A 26,302-nucleotide genomic window follows, 5' to 3' on the forward strand; every position below is an offset into this window, starting at 1 on the left:
CACCCCCAACTCCGGGCAGGGTCAGGAGGACCAGGTGAGAGGGACAGGGGAAAGGTCGAGCTCAGGGAGTCATTGTGCCCATCCTTGGATGGCCGCAGCTCTTCCAGGCTGTTTGGAACTTCTCAGGGGCCACATCTATCCCTGCTCGTGAATATATACCTGCTTCCTATTTTCTGTCTTAAGGGGACTTTGGGAACAGGCCAGGAGCCTGAGGCCTCTGCATTTTCCTAGCCCATATTCTCAATATCTTCCTGCCTCCAGAGTTTCTTTAACATCTGTCATTCGATGATGGCTTTTCTGATTTTTGAGATGTCTACTTTATTTAATTTACTTAATTTATTTACCTACTTAATTATACTTACCTTAAAAAAATAAAAAGTAAAATAAAATAGTACATAAATGTTTTTAAAATACCTTAATTTAATACCAGAGACGAATATAATCATTTCCCACAAATACAAGGCAATTATAAAAGTAAATTTAATGCCCTACGCCTTGAGTGTAGGCTGCACATAGTGACTTCCTTCCAGAGAGTACGGTGAGAACTGGGGGAATAAAGAGTAACTTGAAAAATACTGCCTTAGCCAGGGGATCAAGGCCAACATCAACAGTGATACGTCATGTCGACAGCATGTACTTACAATGTGATGAAAATGGTACTTTACTGCTGTGGTCTTCCTCCCAAAACCCCATAACCCCAGTCTATCTGAGAGAAACATCAGACAAATTGAGGGACATCCTATAATCTCTCTGACCTGTAATCCTCAAAACTGTCAAGGTCACTGAGCTCTGAGAAATGACCACAACCAAGAGGAACCTAAGGAGACATGAAAACTAAATACAAGGTGGTCTTGAAAGGGATCCTAGAGCAAAGAATGAACAGTAGAGAAAAACTAAGAAAATTGGAAAAAACTATGAACTTTAGTCAATAATAATATATTAATATTGGGTCATTAATTATAGCAAATGTACCACACAGCTCCAATATGTTAACAAAACAGAAACAGAGTTCCCAGGTATATGGGAACTCTCTGTACTATCTTCTCAATTTTCCTGAAAATCTAAAATTGTCCTAAAAGATTGTCTACTTTTCAAAAAGTAAACAGGATGAAAATTAAACAATGTTGCTACATTCTAGCTGGCTAGACAGGTTGCCTGCTCAAGGCCCCGGGCCTGAGCCCCACTCTCTCTGGTAGTAAGGACTATGGGCCGGCGTTACAGAGGTGTTAGACATAGCACCTGAGATTTTCTCCTTGAGGCTGTGAGGAGCATGGAAAGAGAATTTAAAATGAAATGGTTTTCTTTCCCTCTGGTGACCAGTGTCAGGCAATGTACGACCTAAGGTCACTCTTCCTAGTTCCAACTTGGGAATCACTGTGCCGGCCCATGTACTTCCACCTTCTTCCTTTCCTCCTCTGAAGCTCAGAGAAGAAGCAACAGGCTCAGATGGTCCCCTTGTGGGACAGCGCTCTGCCCCATTCTATGGTCACCTCTGGAGGAGTCACTGCACCGATCCGGAGAGGTCCATGGCCTGGTGTAGGTCACCATCCCACCTGTCCAGGGAGCCACTCCAAAGGCAGGTTGCCCTGAGCGGAAGAATCACCTTAGAGGGTGATAAGCACCACCTACTTGGTACAGCATGGTACAGTCGCGAGCACTCTCACACCTATCACTCCACTGAAAACTCAGAGCTCTGTAAGGAAGGAATATTAATATCATTCCCATTTGCAAGATGAATAAACTGAGATCCAGACAGGTTCACTCTTCCATCCAGGATCACACAGCTACTAAAAAGCAGAGCTGGGACCCAGATACAAATGGTCCCCATACACACCAACTCCTACAAAATCCAATGAAGAGGACTAGAGACTCCAACTGATGAGGAGATAACTCAGCCAATCAGAGGCTCACCATGCCTGTCACCAGATGAAGTGGCATCTGCTCTCCTCCCTGTTCAGTATCCAAACCCCTCCTTCTGGTTGACAGACGTTGATTTCCCCTTGCTGTTGGGTTTGGTGGTTCAGGTGGGACTGTCCCTCTTTCAACCTACTCATCCTGAGATCTAGGGTGGGTGTGTGGTCCAGGCCTGGCCAATACATGTACTCTATTCAACAGTCCACAGTGATTGCCTCAGGGATGGGCATTCACACCTAGTTGGTCCAAAGAATATGAACACTTGAATTTTTGCTGGCAACATAGAAAGAAGAGGCTTACTACCTCCTGGGGTTTCCAAAGTCAGTAGCTGCCTTATGAGAGGAGAGTTGCCTGTGATTGAAGTGAATGTAGAGGAAAGCAGAGCCAAGAGATAGAAACAGATTGCCTGATGATATTGTCTGACCTACCTGGATCTAGCCATTCCTGAAGCCACCTTTCTTAAATGCATTAATTCTAAGAGTTTTCTTGGATTTGTTTTTCCTTTTGATGTCTTTCTTTTTTCTGAAGCCTTTTTGAGTTAGATTTCTGTCACTAGTAGTCCAGTTAATTAACATACCAGATCTCTACCCGATCGGCAAGGACACACATAAAGGAGCAAAATAGCAGCTTTAGGCGAGTAAGAAGGCCCCATCACTCCTTCGCCCAACAGAGCATCCCCCCAAAGAAGGCTGTGGACAAGACCTCCCAGGAGGAGCTTCTGGAGCTGCCTCCCCGACACCGAACGGACTCAGATGCACCAAACCACTCCATGAGTGACAGGCTTGGGGACAGTCCTCTCAACCCTACTCCAGGGGAAGGCAGGGTGGCACAAATCTGACTCTGTAGGTAAGAGGAATTTCTCCCTTCCCCTTCTCTGTCAGCATGTAGGTCACTCATTCTCATCTTTATTTAGTAAAATAAAGGACTATTCAAGGAAAAGTTTGGAAAAAAAGGAACATTCGGACAAATGTTCCAAAATGTGGTACATTCTACCAAACAACTTCGCTAGGTCTGCTTTTCTATATTTAAAGATACTAAAGAGATATGACAACCAAGTGCAATGAGCGACCATTAATAATAAGTCAGTAATATAATCTAATATATAATCTATATTTAAATTTGGGGAACACTCGAATATGGAATGTATATTAAGTAATAGTATTAATATTAATTTTCTTATAGGTGATAATAGCATTATGGTTATGTCAGCAAATGTCATTATTTTAGGGAGACACCTGATGAAGTACTTAGGTATGAAGTATTATGATATCTGCAACTTACCTTCTCTATTTTACTATCATTATACAGAGAAAGAACAACTGTGGCAAATGTTAGTAAGTGGTGAGTGTGAATTAATACAGGCATTCATTGTATTTTCTCATTTTTGCATAGGTTGATAATTTTTCAAACAAAAAATTGGAAAAAACACATCACCCTAGCTTATACCTGCCCTCAGATTTGCACGTACATATGTACATGTGTCCAGCGACCACACATGTACACACATGAATACATTCTGTGACACGTCAGACTGGCGTGCAAAGAGCACTGGATCAGAGTCATTAGAACCAGCCTTCCGAACAGATCTGTTCCCTCATTACTTATACATCCCTTTCCAAGTCTGTTGTCTCAGCTGTAAAATGAGAGCTGAAGATATAGTATGAGCATTTAGGAGAATGGGGCAGTAGAGAGAAGGGGGGTTAAGAACTAAAATAAAGGCAGAGGTTTAGATGAGATGGTACTTGCTATCTTAAGGTCCTTTCTAAAGAGGTGAATGTAGGTGACAGAAACCATCTCTTAGGTCACCCTCTTCCCACCCAACTGCCCAGGTCTCTCAGAGGAACCCAGTCTTTAGAACTTGACCTTGGGTTTGAGATTGGCAGGCAATGCCCCTGGACTAGCCCAAGGAGAACTGGTCTCTCAGATCAGTCAGGAAAGGAAATGCATTTAGGCTTCAAACAGCTTCCCCAAGAGACTCTCAAGCCAGAACCTATGACTTAATAACTGTGAAAGGATGAAAAGCCAAGGTCAGCCCCTCTGAACTCGACTGGAGTCAGTGCATTCAGTCTCACAATCAGCTTGCCGGCCAACCCCTTCCCCACTTCGGTTAATAAAGCTCTCTGGATTCTGAAAAGTGAGAGATTGAGGATATTCTCAGCAAAAGATCATCCTGCAAAGATCCCAGGTGGGTATAGGAACTTCAGAGAGTAACAGTCCACTGACTTCTGGGGGACTGAGCCGGAATGGCAGAGGGTGTGGCAGGCAATGCACAGCTGGAGAAACTCAGAGGGTGAGAAACCAGAGAATCACAATCATGACAAAGAGATAGGATGTTTCAGCCAACAGACTGGCAAAATGTACACACCTTCTAGTGGTGAGTGTAGAAACTGGAAAGCGATTGAGCAGTACTTTTAAAATAAAAAGTCACCTTCCCTATCACCTAGCAATATTGCCTTTCAGATTTACTCAAGTCTAGAGAAATGCATGCACATATGTATAGAGATGTTCACTTAGGCACTTTCTCTAAGAGTAAAAAATACCAGAAACAACCATTTAGAGGGGAAACATAAATAAATGGGATATATTCATAAGCGAGATACTATGCAATGGTTGGAAGGAATGAGCTGTCTACATACATGGACATCTATACTTACTTAAGATGCATGTAAAAATATTTTTTAAATATCTAGCAAAATATGTACTAAACTCTGAGTAGTAGCTATTCTGGAGAGGATAGGAAGGGACTGGCATTGCAGACTACAGGAGACATCTCACCTGGCAGGAGCCCTTAAGAGACGAAGCTCTTTTCCAACAGCCTTAACTCTGACAGATGACAAGTCAAGAGGTCAATACCAGGCTGTAGCCAGTTCAGCCTCCACTGAGAAAACACTCAAAAGGCTTATCATAAACACAGGGTAGGGTAGATGCTTTATCTTTGTCAATTAAAATGGCCCTTTCCTAGCAGTCCCTATGATGAGCTCTTCTGCTGTTTCATGTAATCTGTTTTGCTGTCCAGTTCTCCCTTCTTTCTCAGTTAAAGCCCTAGTTCCCGGTGTTAGGGATGACATGAAGCCCGGGCTCCTTGCCGGGGGAGCTGGCAGTGAGCAGAACATGGCACGGAGAGGCAGACCCAAGGAGTTATGAAGTAAGGGGTCCCAGAAGTATTCTCTGCTGATGGGTTTCACTCCTTTCATGGAGAAGCCAGGGGAAGCAGGGGTAGGCAGCAGAGATAAGAAACAGTATCTTCCTAACCCTAACTCACCAAGCCCTCCATCTGAGCTACATCAGGAAAGCAAATAATTAATCACTGAGACAGAAAGCAGCTGCACCAGGGAGCAACGGGAGAGGGGAGGAACAGAGACTGACAGAGAGCAAGACTGAGAAGCAAAGAGAGAGGGGAAAGACAGAAGATACCAACACGCGGGGCAGGAACAATCACTACGGAGGGGAGATGAACAAAGAAACACTGAAAATGACACCGCAGAGGGAGCAAAACAGTCAGGAAATCGTCACCTGCTCTTCTGGCCCTGGCCAGGTTTCCCATGTTCGTTCACCTTATCTCCCCAGAGGGCAGGAGCATACATCCTGAATTACAAACCAGAAGTCAGAGCACCTCTCTCTCACTTACCAGCCTTGCCACCTCCAAAAGCAGGCAGTCCTAGGCTCACAGCGCCACCTACTGGCTCAAGGGAGAACTGTCTCTGTTCCCATCTTGCCCAACCACCCAGGATGAGTGCCCACCAACCTCCCATTCCATCCCCAGCCCCTCCTTCTTCCTCATCTTCACACCTGCCACGCCTGTTCCCACCTCTAGGCCTTTGTACATACTGTTCCCATTGCCTGAAATGCTCTTCCCCCAGGTATCCTTGTGGCTGACTTCTCTTCCTTCGTATCTCCATTCAAATGTCATTTCTATGGAGAGTTTTTCCTGACCGGCCACCTAAAGTAGCCCCCTGCGCCCCAGCCCCCATCACCCCACTGTTCTGTTTCCTTCACGGTCCTGGACATTATCTGAGACCACCTAGGTTCTTTATTCTGTTCATGTCTACCCCCGCCCCCCAATAGAAAGTACCACGAGGCGCCAAATAGTGCATTTTTGTATGACTTGCTCTCAGAACAGGCCTTGGCAATAGTGCTATTGGATAAATGGTTCCATATTCATTCAGCTGAGCTCTTCTGAGCTCGAGAACCCAATTTCAAACTCCACAAAGACAACCCACAAGCTCTTCTAACTCAACTTGTTCAAGGCCAAAGTCATTATCTTCCCCTGCAAACTGAGTTTCTCTCGCACTCTCCGTAACCCACATGACAACTCTGCAAATATTCTGGGCATGAAACCCCAGTTTCTACTGGGCTCCTTCCACACTCCTCACATGAATCAGACACCTCGTCTGAGGATTCTACCTTCACATGGCCCTGGCCCAGTCCCTCCCGCCTGGCCCTGGCCCGGTCCCCTCCGCCCAGCCCCAGCCTGGTCCCCCCTGCCCAGCCACAGTCCCCTACCTCCGTGTTCCTCAGGATAAACAGTTTCCTCACCTCCCTAATACATCCCCAGGACTCCCAAAGCAGCCTCGGAGACAGGGAGACCCACGTCCCACTCTTCCAGGGCACCCTCTCCGCACCACATTCGAGACCTCGCTGAGCACAGTCCACTCTTGCCTCCGTACTTGACACACTGTTTCTCAAACAGCTCCATACACTTTCCTACCCTGTGCTTTTGCCCTTGCTGTTCCCTCAGTCTGAAAGTCCTCCTGAAACCTTCCTGCCCTAGGCGATTCCTTTTCAACCTTCAAATGCCTCCTTCTGGAAGCCTTCCCATAGTGATTCCACCAAAGGAAGAATTCACTGTTTGTCCCTTATTTCTACCAACATTGGCTGTTAAATGTCTGTCTCCCCCAGAGATTGTGAGCTCCTTGGGCACAGGGACCAGGTCCCGAATCACCTAACCACTCTAAGTGTATGAGCTCATTTAACCCTTAAACATCCCTCCAAGGTAGAGACTCACATCAACTTCACTTTCCAGATAGTGAAAGAGAAGCTCAGAGAGGTTTATCTAAGGAACCTCATCAGTGAGCGGCAGAGCCAGGATGCCCAGCACCTAAAACAGTGCCTGGCAAAGCTAGGTGTCCAATGAATATTTATCAGAAAAAACCAGCACCTTCACTTCTCCTGCATCAGACCTTGGTGGTGTTCACAGCTCGAAGGCATGAACACCCTGTGTTCTTGCTTTCTCTATTCCAATTCTGATCCAATTATATCTGCAAAGTTTCTCCTCCTCTCTTCTTCTCCCTCCTCCTGTCCAAACTGCAAGCCAAAAATGACCCTGCTGTGGCAGGTAAGAGAAACACTAATGATAAGCCTATATTTAAAGGGGGTTTGGGGGTGGGACACGATACATTTTTAGGTGAAAGTGGATGCTGAACAGAGGCAGCCTTCAAAGATTTCAGATGTTCCTTTCAAAACGGCCACAGGCATCTCACCTACCTCCTCCTCCTCTTCTCCAATCAAACCTCTTTACTTCTGCTCAGTTAACAGAATTTGTGACCAAGACACCATTTCCTATTTAATTTTGTTGTTTTCCCATTCTGTTCAATCAGTAACTGCTCCAGTATTCTTTTTGCACTCTTTCTAGCTGCCTTACATATTAAACCACCATTCAGGAACATGACCATCTTTTTTGACCTTCACTTGATGGGTATCTGTCTAGAGCAGTGAGTTCTGGACAGCTCACTCTGAAGGGAGCATGCAGTGTGTGGCTCCTTGAGAAATTGCAGTCAACCCACATTATCCCGTATGCTCAAGGCTTGTCCACAGCAGATACAATAGTACCTACTCAACACTTGCCCTTGACTAGGAGTGGACAGTGAGGCACTAAGAAAAAGATGATTTTTAAACTGAATTACAATCCTAAGTTTTTCCTTCTCAGACATTTGGGAGGCGGGGTGTGCAGACATTGCTGGGGCTTCCCTGACAAAGCCTGGGTCCCAGGTCACTCCGCAGAACTTAGGAGTGACTGGAATCTCGCTCCAACTCGTACTGGCTGTGCGACCAGGCAGGTCATTTAACTGCCCTGAGCCTTGGCTTTTTCCTCTTTGAAATGGAAAGAACTTCAGGATCCACTTCACAGGACAGTTGTGAGTATGAAATGAGGTGACAGAGCCAGTGCTATTTCTGTTGCTGTCATAATGGAATGTGGCATCAGCCATGCTTGTGCCTTTTTTGGGGACTGTATTTCTGAGAGTAGATTCGACCGGGAGAGTAACCATAAGCGACAGGTGTGTGCGTGTGGTCATAACTGAGTGCATGTACCTGATTGTGGATGTCTGAGTGTGAATGCAAGAGATGCCAGGGTCCATGACTATTACACTCGAACTGGATGTCCACTGGTTCTCTCCGCTCCTGTTCACAGGTCAAGGGAGCTGTGTGAGCTCCCAGCCACCGGATACCAGCTCGTGGCTCCCTTCTCAGTGCCACCTAGTGGTACCTGATTTGCGCAGCTCAGACATCTGACCTAGAAGTCTGAGGACATCTTGGCAGCATGTGACAAGTCACAGACTAGGTAGAATCTCTGGGCTTGTCTGGCCCTTGGAAGCCCAGGGGTGTCTGGCCTTCGATTTTGACCACTGTTATCTAAGAGAACTTCTGGTGATGATGGAAATATTCTGTATCTGTGCTGTCCAATACAGTAGCCACTAGCTGCATGAGACTGTGGAGTACTTGAAATTTATCCAGTGCTACTGGGGAACTGAATTTTTCATTGCATCTAAATGTAATTAATTTCTATTTAAATTGCCATGCGTGACTGTATTGGACAGCACTGGTCTGGAGGACTGTTTGAACCCTGGGATCCAGTTATGCCTCAAGGCAGACAAACTAACTCCTTGAACCTCCCAGTTACAAGAATTAAGACACTCTCTTTTCATGCCAGCTGGTTTCGCCTGGATTCTGGCCACTTCTGCAAAGAGTCCTGACCAATCAGATGATGACCAACTGACCAATCGGATCCTCGTCTAGGGCTTCTGCCTATAAAAGCACTCAGAGGAGGCAGTCGGAAGCAGTGGGCATCTGCTACGGAAAGACGAGAGGAGCCAAGACCCTGGAGTTGCTAAAGGGTCCCAGGCAGGCCTCTGGGATGGGGCACACCCCAATCCTGGAAGAGATGGAAGGCCACGAGACTGAAGCACTATCCAGGGCCTTTCTGCGCCTCCTAATGCAAACATGAGTTTTAAAACAGATAAACCTCGTTCAGTCCCCGGATTGCCAGTTGTGTGACCTTAAACAAGCTACAACCTCTGTGAGGCTAATTTTCCTCATCTGTAAAATAGGAATCAGAGCACATACTTCGCAGGGGTTGGCTGAGGATCCAGATTAATGCATATAAAAACATTTCACACAGCATAGTTGCAGAGTAAGCATGCAGTGTTTGCTAAAATTATTATTCTTTCTATATAGCTTTATGTCAAACCATCATCATATAAGTTATTATAACCTGAAAAAAACCTAAATAATAGAACAATTTCCTAGGTCACCCAGATGCCATGGTGGGGCATACTCTTTGGCTCCTCCTTTCCTCCTAAGTCCAGGCCAGCCTCCACAATTCACAGATTCTACCCTGTGGCATCTTGCATCTAACTGTCTGTTTCCATACCCTATTTGAAGTTACCTTCATATATCTCTTGAGCAGTAGCTGGTCCATGTCCATCCACTTCCAATAGGGTCCCATTGGATCCACTCTAGCAGCCACAGTGACCTTCCTACAAAGCTTAGATGGAGTCCCTCCACGCCTCTACTCAAAACCTCCAACTATCTCCCCATAGTTCAATAAATTCAACATACACTCTGCAGTCTGATCTTTGAGCTCCACCACCACAACCCAGCTCCCCGCCCTTTGAACCTGAATCCTCACTCTTCTGAGACCCCAGCTTTACCCGAGTTCACCTTAAACAAACCTTGTACTTTTTCACCTCTGAGCCTATACAAGATTCAAAAGATAGATCAATGGAATCAAATAGAAACTCAGATAGATATCTTTGTATACATAATTTAGTGCTGGAAATGGAAATATAAAGTGCAGTACTGGAACAAATTACTAATTATTTGGGGGGAAAATTATAATTTCATCTCTCATCTTACCCCAGACTAATGGATTAAAGAGTTAAATGTGAAAAGGAAATGAAACTATTGAAAGAAAGAAAGAAAAGAAAAGAAAAGAGAAGAAAAGAAAAGAAAAGAAAAGAAAAGAAAAGAAAAGAAAAGAAAAGAAAAGAAAAAGAACATATTGGAAACCATCAACTTTCTGGGTGGAAAAGCACTTTTCTAAGAATAAAAGTAACAAAAGAAGTCATAAATAAAAAAGACTGAAAGATTTTATGATCTTAAAATTTAAAACTTTTACACTAAAAGCAAGAGTCAAATTTATTGGCAAAGGGTAAACTGAAAAAGATTATTTAGAAATAAAAATATGAATGACAAAGGGTTAACAGCTTTAATTAAAAGAGAGTTCTAATGAAGCAATAAGAAGAATATGAACAACCCAACAGGAAAACAGGCAGAGCCATTAAGAAATACTTTCTCAAAAAAAATTTAAAACTAAATGTGTGAAAACATTTTACCTTTAGTGGTTGCCAAAAGAAATAATCAAAGATACATACGGATATTTATATTCAAGGATGTTTTTGCAGCATTATTTATTAATAGTTTAAAATAAAAAATAATCTTAATATCTAAAAATAAAGCAATTGTTAAATAAATTATCGAACATCATAATGACAGAATGACATGTGATATTTTCGTCATGTTTTGAAAGGATATTGAATGGTGTCGGAAATGTCAGTATATAGTAAGTTTTAAAAGGAAACTAAAGAACACAAAGAGATTGTAAAGAAACACATCAAAATGATAATATTTTTGGTGGTGGGTCATGGGTTTTCGTTTTCTCATCTCAGTATTTGTATATATTTTCTAAATCTTCTACAGTGAGCATGCACTATCTTTATAATCAGGGGGGAAAGCTATTTTTAAAAGGGGGGAAAAGACTGTACCAATATAGGAAAATGGTTGTGATACAACACAGTAAAAAGGAGAAGAGAAGCATATCCACCTGCACCTGCAGCGACTCCAGGAGGCCACGAGAGCATTCCTTTGCTGTGGCCCATCAAATCAATGTAAAAATTAAATATGAGTGAGGACATGGGGACGAGGACCCTAGTAGAATTCTCTCACACCCCAGGAAGGAGTAGAAATGGTCAAACCTCTCTTGAGGGCAATCTGGTGACAGACATCTGGCAGAGCTGTAACCCAACAGCCCCGCCTCCAGGTCCGTCCCCATATGACCTCTCAGGCAAATGCACCAAGAAGGGTCACAGGAGGGGACAGTCTCTACAGCGTTGTTTGCACTATTAGAAAATGGAAACAGCCTAAGAGTCCGTCAATAAGAAATACAATAAGGGAAACAAAAAAATATGATAATATTGTACAAACAAATACTATGCGGCCATGAAAAAGAAGGAACTCGATATGTGGCATCATGAATAGGTTCCAAAATCCATGTGGAGGAGTACGAAGGTAAGAACTATAATGGCACCAGCTAACACATGGAGTGCACTCTACGTCCCCACACTGTTCGAAATGCTTGACATAGGTAAGCTGACGTAATCCCCCAAATAACCTGACAAGAAGATTTTAGGTTTTACAATTCCCATTTTAAAGATGACTACACCGAGGCACAGAGAAATTAAGTAACCTGCCTGAGGTCTCACGGGTGGTAAGTGGCAGAGCTAAGACCTGAACCCCAGCAGTCTGATGCCAGAACACCACCACGACACCCACATAAATTCAAAAAGACATCATGCATGTGGGTTTTTAATACACACAAAAACTATATAGTGTTTCTAGATACCTATCTGTAAGTGTGAACATATTAAAAACACAGACTGAAAAAAAACACACCAAATTCCTGTGCACCTCTATGGACAGAAGAGACAGGGTAATGGGGCCAAGAAGGAGTGATTACAGGAACTTAAATTTATGTCTTACTTTTTTAATTTAAAAATAAAACTCAGAAAGTTAACTATAGAATTACCATATGATCCGGCAATTCAGCTTCTGGGTATAACCCAAAAGAACTGAAAGCAGGGACTCGAACAGATATTTCTACACTTGTGTTCGTAACTGCATTATTCGTAACAACCGAAAGGTAGAAACAACCTCAGTGTCCAGCAACAGATCAATGAACAAACGAAACGTGGTATATACAAACAATGGGATAGTATTCAACCTTAAAAAGGAAGAACCTGCTACAGGATGGATGAACCTTGAAAACATCATGCTAAGTGAAATAAGCCAGACATAAAAGAGCAAATACTGTATGATTACACTTATATGAGGTACCTAGAGTAGCCAAATTCACAGAAAAAACAGAAAGTAGAATGGTGGTTGCTAGGGGCTGAGGATGAGGGAGAGTGGGGAGTTAGTATTTAGTGGGGACAAACAGGGATAATAAAAATGTTCTATAAATGGAAAATAATTTCTAGAAAAGTTCTAGAAGTAGTGACAGTTGTGCAACATTATGAATATACTTAATGCCACTAAATGGTACATTTAAAAATGGTTAAAATAGTAAAATTTTACATTATGTATATTTTACCACAATTTTTTAAGAGGTTTGGTGAAAATGAAACAGAATGTTAACAGCTGTCAATTCTGGGTCTTCAGTACTCAGAGGCTTGCCATGTTATTATTGTGAAAATCAAACAAACAAAACAAGAACCTCAGCACAGCCGAGGATGTGGACACAGGGCCCACGGCAGGCCGGGCACCCCTCTAAGCCAGCTCAGGCCCTTTCCACCTCTTCCTTCCGCCTAGTTTTACCTCATTGTGGTTGCTATGGAAACAAGGGGCACCTTGGGCTCCCGGAGCTCAGCCCAGGTGCTGCTAACTCCAGGAATAATGTCAGAGTGTGAGTAAAATAAAAGCCCCGATCATCCAGGCTTCGTACACACACACATCTGCCCTCCTGATACGTTTATGGACTGACGGTGTGTTCGCACATGTGCCTGCAGCGACCCCATCACCGGCACATGTGTGTCCTCAGCAGCAGGCCTAGGTCTGGGTGCACGCCGTTCCAGTTTGCCCCTGTGGGTGTGCCTGCATGCATATGGACATATCACGTGGTTACATGTGTCCACACAGCCCAGGATTATTATTACTGATAACAGAAGTACTAAGGCAGGTAACATTTACCAAGTGCTAACTGTGTACCAGGCACCGTGCTCCATGCCTCACGTGGACTATCTCCTTTAAACTTCACAACAATAGTATCTACATGTAGTTACTATTATTATCCCCAGAAAGAGAGACCGAGGCACAGAGGTCGTGGAACTTGCCCAAAGTCACCCAGAGCACATGAATCCAACCAACTGAATCTGTACAGTTGGGGGAAGAGAGCTTTAAATGTCACCAGTTCCCAAAGCTGTAAACTCAAACCCAGCTGCCTCAGAAGCACCACCTCTGGCCCTGATAACATTCAGGTTTCCTGGCCCCACCCGGGGCCTGAGGAAAGCAGAGTCCCCTGCGTGCGTCTGCATTGCAACCAGAGTGGGCATTCACTGGTGAGCCGAGGTTGAGCTGGCTAACAGGGTTTGGACAGGGCATGGCAGGATGGGGATAGGGGCTGTCCCTATAAATCCTATTCCTGGGCCGAGAAGTGGGCAAGTGGGCCTGGGAAAGTCTAGAGCCTGAAGCTCCTCAGTTCCAGACGGCGTCTGTTGCCCAGAAGGTGGCAATGGCTGCCGTGTCTCTCTCTCTCTCTCTCTCTCACACACACACACACACACACACTCCAGGGCAGGGCTCCAAAAGTCAGTTATGTGGCTTTGTGGCCTGCCAGGCACGGATTTCCGCCCACTCCACCCTCTCAAAATGAGCTGGGCGTGGGGTGAAGGATGACACTGCGATAACCTGCGGGTTCACAGCACAGCCCGAGGCAGGGAGGGGCCAGTCACCTCACCTAAACAACAAAACAATGATGCAGCCTGGGCTGGGCACCCTGGAGGCTTCCACAGCCTTTGACCTCAAGGGGGAAAGGACACCGGCAGAAACCACTGGCCACCACAGGGCAGGAGAGAGAGAGAGAGAGAACTGAAGATGCCCAAGGTCACCCAGCTGATAGAGTCAGGATTTAAACTCAGGCTGCCTGTCTCCAAAGCCCACAAACTGACCACTAAGATGGGGTTCACTGTTGGAACTTCTTCTTCCGCACATATTTTAGAACACTGTCAAGGTGAATCTGGCTGGGCCTGGAGCCGTGGTTCTCAGCTTTTACACCTCTGCCCCAGAAACTCGGCAACATCTGGAGACATTTTTAATCGTCACTACTAGGGGGTAGGTTGCCAGCATCTCATGGGCAGAGGGGATCTTTAAACAGTACTGATGCTGGGTCCCACCAGAGACATTCTACTTTCTAGTTCTTACACTGGGCTCAACCTGGGCATCAGAATTCTTTTAGAGTCTCCTGGGTGACAGCAAAGTGCAGAAAAGTTTGGGAACTGGGAGAGAGGGAGAGGATCAAACTACCTGGTGTGGACCAAAGACAGAGGATGCTAAGGCCAGAAAGATGTCACTGGGGAATCAACACCAGCAAAGACTGCCCAGCCCCCCACCAACAGGAAGTGGGGCCGCCCCCGTGCCAGGGTTGGGGGGACAAGCCTGTGTGGAATCAGCACCAACAAGGTCTTCTATCAGTGCCAGAGAGGGCAGAGCTAGAAACGGCTTTGGGAATGATGAATTAGTCAGAGCTGGCAGAGCCTAGAGGAGGAGGTTAATTAGACACGCTTTGTCACCGTCTGGACAGGAGATAATGGGTCTTAGCTAGAAGGAGGGCGGGAGAACACCAAACCCCAGTGGCAACCCAGTGACAGAGGAAAAAATGGATTCGGAAGAGAGAAAAGGTTAATTGAGAGTGAGTCCAGTCTGGAGACAGAGCAGGAAATGACCAGTCAGCTGCTGAGGGACAAGAGTACCAAGGAAGGGGTGATCTGGGGAGAGGGACTCGGGAGTCCGCTAGGGGAAGAAAGGAGCTGAGACCTGAAGGGGATGACAGGCCCAGAGCAACTGTGGCACACTGATGACTCACAGGCTTAATCTGGCCTACAGGGTAGGCCTCGTATGGCTTTTGTTTTTTGTTCTTGAGTTAGTTGTCAAGATTTTGCCTAAAACTCCAGATTTCTAGCTTCTCTTGTGAAGTGGAAGATCTGGCAAGACAGGTGGCCTTCCGCCACAGCACCGCCGTGCGCTCGCCAGTTCCCCCGGGCCCCTCACGGCGGTGGTATTTGGCCCTGCCAGATCCCTGCAGACATCAGATCTGTCTTCAGAAAGAGGAGATGAGGTCCTCAGCCAGGAAGCTACAAAGATGGAGCACTTGACAGAGGAGCAGGAAGGTGCCAGGCATGGAGACTGAGAGCTGATCTCTCGTGTTCTGATCCCGTGCCCACCACCTTCACGCTGTGCATCTCAAGTTCGGAACATCCCCGCCTGGGGTGTCAGTGTACTGCTCTGTTAATAAGGAGGTTGAGGCCCATGACCTCTAGTTGTCCATCTTTACTCATGTCCACTGGGCTCCTGCAGGCAGCCCAAATCAACCCTTCTAGTCGTACTTTAGGATAAAGCCTGGAAAACCTGAACCCTTCCACCAAAGATCAGCCCAGGCAGGAAAAATTCCCAAATACAGCCGAAGGGGCCAGGGATAGCCAGCTGGAGAAGAGAAGACTCAGGAAACACCTTCGAAAGGAAACACCTTTCGAAGTCTGACGGACTATCAGGAGAAAGAGGGATTCGCCTTGTTTAAGGCTGGGGGATGAGGAACCAAGCAGGGGCAGTTACAGAGTCCAGATGAAAATAAAGGTCAGCTTTGAACAGAACTATATTGCAATACACCAGGCATCCTTAAAAAGCTGAGCTTCAGGAGACAAGCAAGAGGTAAGCAAGCTCAGACCAGATGACTAGTGTTAGGGGCACAAGGGGCACATGGTGGCTTATTTGATTTTTTTATTTCAAGCCCTAAGGTTCAAGGACTCCAGAGATCTGTGGGTCTCTCTTGAAGGCTCCCCATTCTCTCTCACACCACTCCCAGGGAATGCTGTCAGGAATTAGGCTCCAGACTCTACTTTCCAGAGAGAGGAGGTCTGGAAAAAGCAGGGAACAACCACTTCATTACTCCCCTTGCCTCTCACCATGATCACAGCCCACAGCCAGACCCGGCAAGCCCCTCAGCCTGCCCTATCCCAGCATGGCTTCACCCGGGGCCCCCTCAGAGGCAGAAGGAGCAGTTAGCTCCTGGGAGAAGACTCATCTACATCCCCTCCTGACACTCCTATCCCCACTCCCTGCTCCCAGCCCCAGAGCAGCCAGTAAGAGGAAGGGGATAGAAGCAAGTGCACACACACACACACACACACACACACACACACACACACACACCCTCCACTCCCAGACACCTCTGAGAGCTGCCTTAGCTCCTGTCCATCAGGACATACCCAGGAGTCCACAGTGTGAACAGGAAACACAAGGGATGCACATGTCAGGAGTCAGAGCCTCTACCCAAGCCCAGTGGGAACAATTCTTCCCAGCCCTGGCCAAATCCAGATCCCAGTGACACGCCAGGCAGAGCCCCCTGACCTCCTCTCCATGGGACCGTAAGCCTTACCATCCAGGCCAGGCCAGTAGGCCTCTGGGCCTGGCGAGACTTATGAAGAAGCTGAATGCATGACCGCAGACCACAGGACTCTTTCATGGAGCTGAATGGTGAGAGGGGGTCCCCTCAGTGATAGCTGACCTCGGGCTGGGAAGCCACAGGCTGCCGCATCTACATCCTGTTCTCCTGCATCCCTGCCTTTGTCCCCAGAAGTAACATAGTTAACCCTGTCCCCTGGGACCAACGAGGACCATCCAGCTCACCAGCCACACAGAAAACACCCTCCCAGGGCCCCAGAAATAAGCAGAGCCCCTCCTGGCCACAGTTCCATACCTGTCTCAGAAGAGCCCCAATGCCCAGTACCTACTGGCCACAGCTGCCAGCTGGCTCTCTGCCCGCTCATTAGCAGATATCCACAGACCGTCAACACCCAGGGAGCTGTTTGTCCACCAAGAAATCAGAATAGGGACTCACCAAGGCTTCCTAGGCATGCTGGGGACTGGCCAGGATGAGGGCCAGGAGCACACAAGTCCTTGGAGTTTGCAGTCCTAGCTGCCTGGCAAATGGCACTCCAAGTGCTTCCCCAGTGCCTGGCAGTGAAATCAGGCCACAGCCCAATTGCCGGCTAAGCACCCACCCGCTTTGCTTCTCCCTGTAGCCACTCACCCCCCGCGACTCCGATCCCAAAACAGACATGTTCGTGGTTACCATAGGAACTCACTAAAGCCAAAAATGGCACCACACAGTCACCCACATGGGCCCTCCAAGCTCATGTCCACCTGCACAGGCAAGCATACCACATGCCCACGCACACCTACACACGCCAACACTGTTCTCAGGCTCAAGGCCCATCCTAAAGAAATCAATGAACCAGGGCCCGATACTTGAGACAGAAATAGGAATGTTCCCCTTGGACTCATCTAGAATGTGTGTGAAAGTGGGTTCCCTGAGTGTTCGGTCTGGCCAGCTGTCAGTTACAAGGGCAGCCAGTATGTACCTGAAGCTCACCTGCCAAAGGCACTCCAGGAGCCGAGCAGGATGGAGGCCAGAGCCTAGAACCACCACCAGCTCTGCCTGCAAGGCCAGGGAGAGGGCCCTGCCTGGCTTGTTTGCCTGACCACAGATCAGCTCTTATAGTCTTCAAGATGCTGCTGCCGCTCCTCTCCTCTGTCCCCTTCTATTGGTTGAGGAGGGGGTGGGGCGGAGGAAGGTATAAGGGTCAGGATCTAAGCCAGCCACACAGGAGAGGAAGTGTCAAGAAGGGAACAGAAACTGTATGTTCAGAGCTTTACTCCCTCCCTCATCTCCATAGATGGGACCAGTATCCACCCAAGGTCTCACCTGAAAACCTGAGAGTCTTCATCTTGACCCCTCCCTGGCCCTCACCTCCCACAGCCAAAGCATCTCCATGCTGGGGAGTCTACCTCCTCGCTAGCTCCCCAGTCAGTCCACTCTCCTCAACCCCACTGCCCCTGTCCCAACCTCTCCAATGAGTTAGCAGAGAGCAGCCAGGGAAGCCCTCAGACACAAATCTGGCTACATTATTCCAGCTTAAAATCTTTCCATAGCTCCAGGTCACCCAGAGAAGGAAGCCGCACTCCTAGACATGGCCCACCCTGCCTCGGCACTCCCACCCTGGTTTTCCGTCTGGTATTAATGATTGCACCCAGATCCTTTCTGCCCCCACTGCCTGTGCACATCGCTGCTGCCTGGAGTGCCTCCCTCATCTCTGGGCTGACCTCATTCACCTTTGGAGATGACTCGGGCATCACCAGGTCTCCAAGAAGCCCTCCTTCATTCTCTCTGAGAACAGCTCTGTTAGCACCTGTCACATTCCACTATGATTATCTGTCTATATGTCTGTCTCCCTGCCAAGCTGTGAGCTTTCAAAGAGACTGTGTCTTTTTCATCTTTGCTTTCCCAGCAACCCTGGGACCTACCACTGGGCTTGGAATGTTGGTACCCAGTAAAGTGAGCTGAACTGATTCAGCCTTCTAACCCCCAAGATATCAAACTCTCCAGTCCTTGACAATTCCAGCAAATTCAGCAGATGTCCTAGGTAAGAGAGGAGTTGACTAAGATAGAGAAGCCCCAGAAGGTTGTTGAACATCTCTGTGGTGCCGCAAGGATTCTTAGAATTCACAGTAAACAAAGACATGGTGGAAGACAGGGAAATGGATTGGTGATCATGGCCTCAACCAACACATGAAAAAAAAAAAGCCATTAAATTGAAATAGAGAGGTAGACTGTGGAGGGATGGGCTTTCTGGGAGGAAGGCTAGAAAACTGGAAGCAGAGACTTGATGCACTGACATCCGGACCCGGACTCTGTTCTCTCCCAACAAGATGAGAATGTGGCTATGCTAACAACACCGAGAGAACTCAGAGAATCAAATGTCTGTAAAGGTAATATTTAGATTTTGTTCATAATTCTCAGAGAATGGGGATGGCAATGCTGAATTTAAAAGGGCTTTGACGTGGCAAGAAATTGAGCTTTCTAGATGAAGCAGGCCTCCATCCCCCATCCTGCATGAATGATGGCTCCAGCAGCTGCCATCAGCGAACCAGGGGGCCAAGGGAGGCTATGTCGAGACACATTGTGATTGCTCCTGCCCTGTGTGGTCAACTCACTTCTAATAGGATTTTCGATTCTTAGCTAGTGACATCTGAAACCTAGAGTAGGGGTGGCTATCTTCTGGCCAAACCCAGGACAGCTGAAATGCTGCCCCAGCCAGGTGCTCTCCTTCCTTCTCCTAAGGAAGAAACAACAGGACAAAGTCACCTCTAGGCTCCATGACGAGCTTTCTATTCAGAGATGCATTTCTAGTGACCAAAAGCTGGGACCACCAATTAAAAAGTTGGTGGTCTTTTTCCTACAAGGTTCTAGATCTCCCCATCATCAAAAGAGTGCATTATATTGTGTCCCCAGCAGTGGAGAGAGACTGCACTGAACCGTCCCCATGCTCGCCCAGTCCCATGATGAGCAGTCTCTGTGTGTCAGTCATCTTAGATGGCTGGAGCATGGCTTACCAGCCAGTGCAGCAAACAGATACACATATATCTTTCTTTGGCAAAGAAGCACGGTCTCTGAGAGGGAGAGTCATGGGGCAGCAAAAAGGAGTGGAGGAAGATATTTGAGGTTCCCAGATCAGGTCCTCACCCTCTGATGCTGCTTCAAAGACCTCCTTCAGCCAACCCCAGACACCTGGTCCTGCCAACCTCGTCTCTCCTCTGAGGGAAATCTAGTTTAACTATGGCTCGACTATTACAGACAGGAGCCTTATCCCAAGTTGACCCCAGAGGAGGCTGAAGAAGGGAGAGCCCTGCCTGCAGACCCTGCCTTTCTCTCCATCTCTCTACCTGCATGGAATGAGATAACCATGATGACCTCTAATCAACTCATTCAGCAAGTAGAGACTGAGAACCTCCAACGTGCCATGGTGTTAGATTCTTGGGAGCCAGAGATGAGTGTGCAGAGCCCCTGCTCTCAAAGACATCCATCCATTCATTCAGGCATGCATTCATTTATTCCACAGCAAGCATCTACCATCATCAAGGACCCCAGAGAAATACACAAGGACAAAAGTCATGAATGTCAAAGCTAGAAAAGAGCAAGTTAGACACTGGTCCAACCCTCCCATTTTACGGGTAGGGAAACTGAGGTTCTGAGAGGTTAACAATCTGCCCATTTGCTAGCCTGGGGCTGGCCCTCCCAACTCTTTCTCCTGCATATCCTGCCACTGCCCCCCTCTCCAGAGCTCTTGTGTGGCTCCATACCCCCTGCATGCCTTGCCTCTGAGGGTCCTTGTGATTCAAGCACCACAGATCCTTCTCAACCTGGGCCTCTGGCAGGGGGATGAGCCCTCCCACCCACAGCATTGTGGAGGCAGAGGTGCACTCTGTGGCCAAGGCACAGACTCTCTATATACATCAGGAAAATGGAATGGGAAAGTAGGGCAGGGTAGAGGCTGAGAACTTCCCAGCTCCAGCCTGGACTGAACCAGCCACGAAATACAGACCTGGATTCAAGCCCAACCGTGACTTAATTGCTGATGACCTCAACCACATTTCCTAACTTCTCTGAGCCTCCATTTTCTCATCTGTAAAATGCAGAGAGTAAATAGTAGCTGTCTCATGAGGTTGTTGTGAAACCTCAAGGAAACTGTGCAATGAAAACTTAGCACATACTAAGTGCCCAATAATGGTGGGGCCAGAACACCCATCTTCAGAGCTGCATGACTCAAGGACACCTCCAGGAGTCTTCATGTCAAGGACACCAGGTCCCTGGGGAAGGGGCCACTGCAATCAGGAACATGGACACCACAGCCCACAGGTATCTCGTGCTTGGTGTAGGAGTCAATGGGCTGCATTAGTAGAGAGAAAGATGTCTCATCCAGCAGAGGCAGAAAGAGGGAGTTGTCTTGGTGCCTGGGAGAGCCCTAGCATGTGCAGTTGGCTGCCTAATGCACCTGTCAGTGAGCATACTCTGGGCACTGGGGTAGAATTCCATATGAGATACTATCAGTACGGGAGAGAAAGGGAGAGGGAGCGGGTACAGATCCTCCTTTCAGTCCTAGTGGTAGTGGGGGGTGGCTGGATAAAAACTCCAATGGTGTCTGCCCAGTCCACAATCCATGTTTATTCTCTAAGAACTAACTCCCTCACATAGAGAAAGTGCCACAGTGGCCATCTTTTATCCATAAAACGTCATCTTTCCAGCTAAACTGATTGGACCAAGGGTACACAACTGACCTGAATTAGATCAGAATCTCTCTCTTTTTTAACAGCTTTATTGAGATGTAATCTATGTACCACGGAAGTCACCATTTCAAAGTGTATAATTCAAAGGTTTTTAGTATAGTCACAAGGTTGTACAATTATTACCACTACCTAGTTCCAGAACATCTTCATCACCTCAGAAGAAGCCTGTATCCTTTAGCATTCACTTCCCGTATTTTCCCAACAGCCTCTCTGGCCCTAGAAAACCAATATCTATTCTCTCTCCTCTCTCTCTCTCCCTCTCTCTCTCTCTCTCTCTCTCTAGATTTGCTTATTTTAGATATTTCATATAAATCGAATCATACGATATACATTTTTCAGACACTGACTTTCACTTAGCATAATATTTTCAAGGTTCATCCAGGGTGTACTATCTATCAAAATGTCATTCCTTTTCATGGCCAAATAATATACCATTGTTTGGATATGCCACATTTTGTTTTTCTCTTCACCTATTGATGGACATTTGGGTTATTTAAACTCTGGGTTATTATTAATAATGCTGCTATGAGCATTCCTGTACAAGTTTCTACATGAACATATGTTTTCATTTCTCTTGGATATATACTTAAGAATGGAAATGCGGAATAATACTGTTTTTTCTTACAGATGTTTAATCACTCTTGCTACCCTCAGTCTCAGTCTCTGCCAGTGTTAGCGAGTTTAGGCAGTGTCTGTCTGATTCCCCTGGGGCTCCACGGTGTTTGGTCTCGGAGGATATGGGAGGAGGGACCCTCAAAAAAAAAAAGAATGGAAGTGCTGGTCTTATGATAATTCTACGTTTAACTTTTTGAGCTGCACCATTTTATAATCCTGCCAGCAGTGTAAAGGGTTACAATTTCTCCACATCCTCACCAACAGTTGTTATTATCTTTTTGATTATAGTCATTCGAGTGGGTGTGAAGTAGTATCTCAATGTGGTTGTGATGTGCATTTCCCTGATGACTAATGATATTGAACATCTTTTCATGCGTTTATTATCCATGTATATATTTTCTTTGGAAAAATGTCTATTCAGATCTTTTGCCCATTTTTTAATTGTGTTGTCTTTGTATTATTGAGTTATGAGAGTCTCTATATATTTTAGATATGAGTATCTTATCAGATATGTGATTTGTAAATATTTTCTACACTCTTTGGGTTGTCTTTTCACTTTCTTGATGATGGTGTCCTTTGTAACACAAAGCTTTTAGTTTTAATTTTGATGATCCCTCCTGAGCTCTAGCTCCACCTCTTCCCCTTGGGTTCCACAAGGCACCCTAGGATTTTTTCCATAACTTCCATCTTTTGCTGAACCAGATTACATTGGGTTTTGTTTCTTGAAATCAGAAGAATCCTAACCAAGTACAGTAGAAACATGGTCCTACACATTGTCCCAAAAGATCACCTCAACATCACCTCCCCAGGGACCTCAGATTTATCCCCCAGGTACCCCAAAACTCCAATCTTAACATTGGCCCATGCACCCAGCCTTCACTCCACCCTGTAACTAGTTCCTTTCCGGGTTATATATATCATCTTTACCAGTTAAAACAAACAGGCCCTCAATAAATGCTTGTGAAATGGAAAAAGATGTCCCAAGACAGCACCAAAAGAAAGACTCCTACCAGTCTACGCCCTTTAGTATCTTTCCTTCATGCTTCGCACCTCATTCGATACACAGATAAGAAGCCCTAGGAATGCCAAATATTGTTGTCCCCATGGGACAAAGGAAACTGAAGTCCAGAGCAGTTGTGTCATGCCCAAGAGCGACCTGCCCTGAATAGTGGACCATACTGATGCACACCCTATGCCAACCAGCACAGGCTCAGGTGGGCCCATGGACCCATTCCATCTTTAAAAGCTGCTTGAGAAGCCACCTCCTCTGTCAGCCTTCCAGAACTGCTCCCATTGCATCTATGGCATCAACTCTACAGAGAGACTGAAAGCTTTCAGAGGGCAGGGACAGTTTTGCCATCCACCCCTGCCCTGCTAACTGCCCACCCTCACCCTTCTGAGCAAAACAAACCAGAGTGGGAAGCCTCTTATTTTGAGTCCCTTATATGCCAACTCTCAAGACTGGCTGTGTTTTGTCCAGCAACCTGTACCCAGGGGATACATGGTAAGTGCTGGCAACGGGATGGCACAGAAGAGGGAGGCCGGCCTAGAAAAACTTTTGATTGAGATGGAGGAGTTACAGGCAGGAAGATTTGCCTCCAAAGGAGGAATTTTTCATGCATGTGCTACTTCACATGTGGCAGGATAATACTTTGCACTAGTGGCCAATGCTCTTTGTCCCTCCTAGAATTGCCTTCCTTTTCAATTCACTTCATTGGAGCAGATCAGTACTCATTGCCCAAGGAAGGGATACAGATGGAAGTTGAATTTTGTTAAGTCTCAAGGGGAAAAGAGATCAGGATGTAGACAAGATGGCACAATTTTCAGGTAGGTGGTAATGTCAGAAAACCTGATAGGACTAAAGCTTCACATAAAACTTAGGGTGATAGAAAATACAATTACCTTCCTTACAGCCCTAAATTGTAGCCTAAAAGTGACACCACTATACACATTCCCACCGCTCTGGTACCTGCTGCTTCCATTCCAGCATCTGCCTTTCATCAGATACCCCAGGAATCGAGAGCCTGGTCTAGCCTCCTCCAACCCAGAAGCCCCCAGACAGCGATGGAGAATCTGACAAATGCAAATGCATGTTTCCTACAACTTAAGGAGTAACAAGGGCCCCAGAGGAGCTCTAATCTCTGACCTCTACATAACAGGAAGTGGCTACTTACTTGACCTTCAGGCTTGCCAGCATGGTCTTGTCGATCCTGCCAAGAGAAAAACAAGAGCTTCAGTCGGTGCCAGGGCTGAAGGCTCTACCAAGCTTCTGCAGGGGAAAGGTCCCTAGGCCAGGCCAGACCGCCAGACGACAGGGCACTGTAGGGGACAGCTTCTATAGCCCAGGAAGGGAGGGCTGTGAGCTCTGGGAGGGCTAGAGCCCCACATAGTCCTATGAGGTGGGTACAGTTATTCTCCCCGTTTTAGAAATGAGGAAATTGAGGTTGCGACGGGAAAATCACTGGCCCAGTTTAAATCCAGGTATCTGACTCCAGACCCAGGGATCTTAAGCATTTTGTATATAGCCTTCTCTTCATGACCCCCATTCCACAAGTAGACTCTGAAACCTAGATTCATTGGCCACTAGCAGCTGGACATTCAGCGCATTGATATTTTCTGGGATCTGCTTTGAAAAGATGCCAGCACCCCTAACACTCCCAGCACCAGGGACCCTCCTGTTCTGGGAGCTGCCAGTCCAGCCAAGGAGGCAGACCCCACTCCTGGGACAAAGCCCAACAGCAGGCCAGCGTGCACGGGGCAGTTGGGACCTGTCAGACCGAGGAGCTCAGAGCAAGGAAGATCAGGCTTGCAGTGGACTATCCCGGCAGCCAGCACTTCCGCCCCAGTCTGCACCCACCCTCGCTGGAAGACAAGGCAGCGCTGCTAAGCTTCTATTTTTACCCTCCACATATGTCGACACTTATGGTTGATAAAAGAGACCCCTTCCTCTCTCCGGAGACAGAAAGATGGGCAAGATTCCCACTGTCGGTGTCTCCTCTTGTTTAGGAGTCACAACTACCAGTGTTACCACCAGTGTCACCACCACCACCAGTGTCACTACGACCACTATCGTGCCCATCACCACCAGTGCCATCATTATCATCAGTGTCACTATCACCATCTGTGTCATCACCACCAGTGTCATCAATGCTGTCAATGTCACCATCACCACCAGCATCACCGTCAGTGCCACCAAAATCATCACCACCTCCGGGATGCCTAAAACCCTGGAAAGTTCTTTCAGCCACCCCTGTCCAGCCAGTTCAGCTCTGCCGAAAGCTTCTTTCCCATAGGGCTACCGGGGCCAGCGGGGAGAGGGGAGTGGTGTCAGGGGCCACATGGTGAGGGTGCAGAGCTGCTCCAGCAATCACAAGTCATCTCTGAGACCTTGAGCTAAGGGGTGGGATTTTTTTCACTCTGAATAAACTCAGAACTTTCTGATGTCAGGTCTCAAAAGCAAAGCAAGCCACACCTCAAGGCTCTTGGTCCAGGTCCCTCTCAGCTTCTTCCCACATGCCTCCTGGGCCCCATCCTTGGGGCTTCCACAACTGGTCCCTAAGGGTCCCGCTGGGCCCCTAAATCCCTCTGGGATATAGACCCTCCTTCTCTCCAATTCAGCCCACCAAATGGGGGTAGGTTGGACCCAGGTTTCAATCCCCACATTCTGCTGCAATATTTGTAACCCAGGATAACCAAACTGTAACCTCAAACAATAAGCCCTTACTTTTCATATTTTCACAAGAAATCTCTTTTAATTCTTTCAACATCCCTGTGTTGTGGGTAAAGCAGAAATCCCCCACTTACACGGGGGGAAACTGAGACCCAGAGAGGGGAAGTATACCGTCTGAGTTCCTCAATGAGTAAAGGTGGAGTCAGCACTAGAACACACTCCTGGTGTGGTGACCTCTCAACCCAACACCACACCCCCTGCCGGCACTCTGGGCCACAGCAGCCCATCCTGGCACCCACATTCACACGGACCCAGCACAGGGTTCCCACGCTGGGGTGTGGCCCCGAGAGGGTGGGGCCTATGGCTTGGGCAGCTCTGCAGCAGAGGAAGGGCAGCACTGTGACTTTTCCCTTTCAGGAAACCAAAGTCTCCAGGTTCTCCCTGGCACCTTCTCTCCCCACCCCAACCCCACCTCATTCACTCTCATTACCTTGTCCACCCCTGGCACAAGTGGCTATCCTCCCTAGCATCCAATGGGGCTTTTTAAAATACCACCCCCTAGACTCTGCTCATTGTCTGGACCAGGACTCCAGGAATCTGTAATTTAGTCCCCAACCAGCTGTTATATCCCCTCCCGGCTAATGGCCATCCCCT

General features: G+C 47.0%; 1 protein-coding gene across 11 annotated transcripts in view; it reads right to left on the reverse strand.

The window, feature by feature from the left end:
* RAP1GAP2 (RAP1 GTPase activating protein 2) overlaps positions 1–26,302 on the reverse strand; it is a 195,371-nt gene that overhangs the window by 137,738 nt on the left and 31,331 nt on the right. For all 11 annotated transcript variants that reach the window (XR_001596195.2, XM_036223726.1, XM_036223723.1 and 8 more), the window contains one exon: positions 24,153–24,188. Coding sequence is in view for 10 of the 11 variants with exons in the window: in XM_036223726.1 (XP_036079619.1) it covers positions 24,153–24,188 (36 nt within the window). In the remaining variant the exon portion in view is untranslated. The remainder of the gene's footprint in view (positions 1–24,152; positions 24,189–26,302) is intronic.

Source organism: Rousettus aegyptiacus, unplaced genomic scaffold (assembly GCF_014176215.1).
Source record: "Rousettus aegyptiacus isolate mRouAeg1 unplaced genomic scaffold, mRouAeg1.p scaffold_m13_p_6, whole genome shotgun sequence".
NCBI classification, from domain to species: Eukaryota; Metazoa; Chordata; class Mammalia; order Chiroptera; family Pteropodidae; genus Rousettus; species Rousettus aegyptiacus.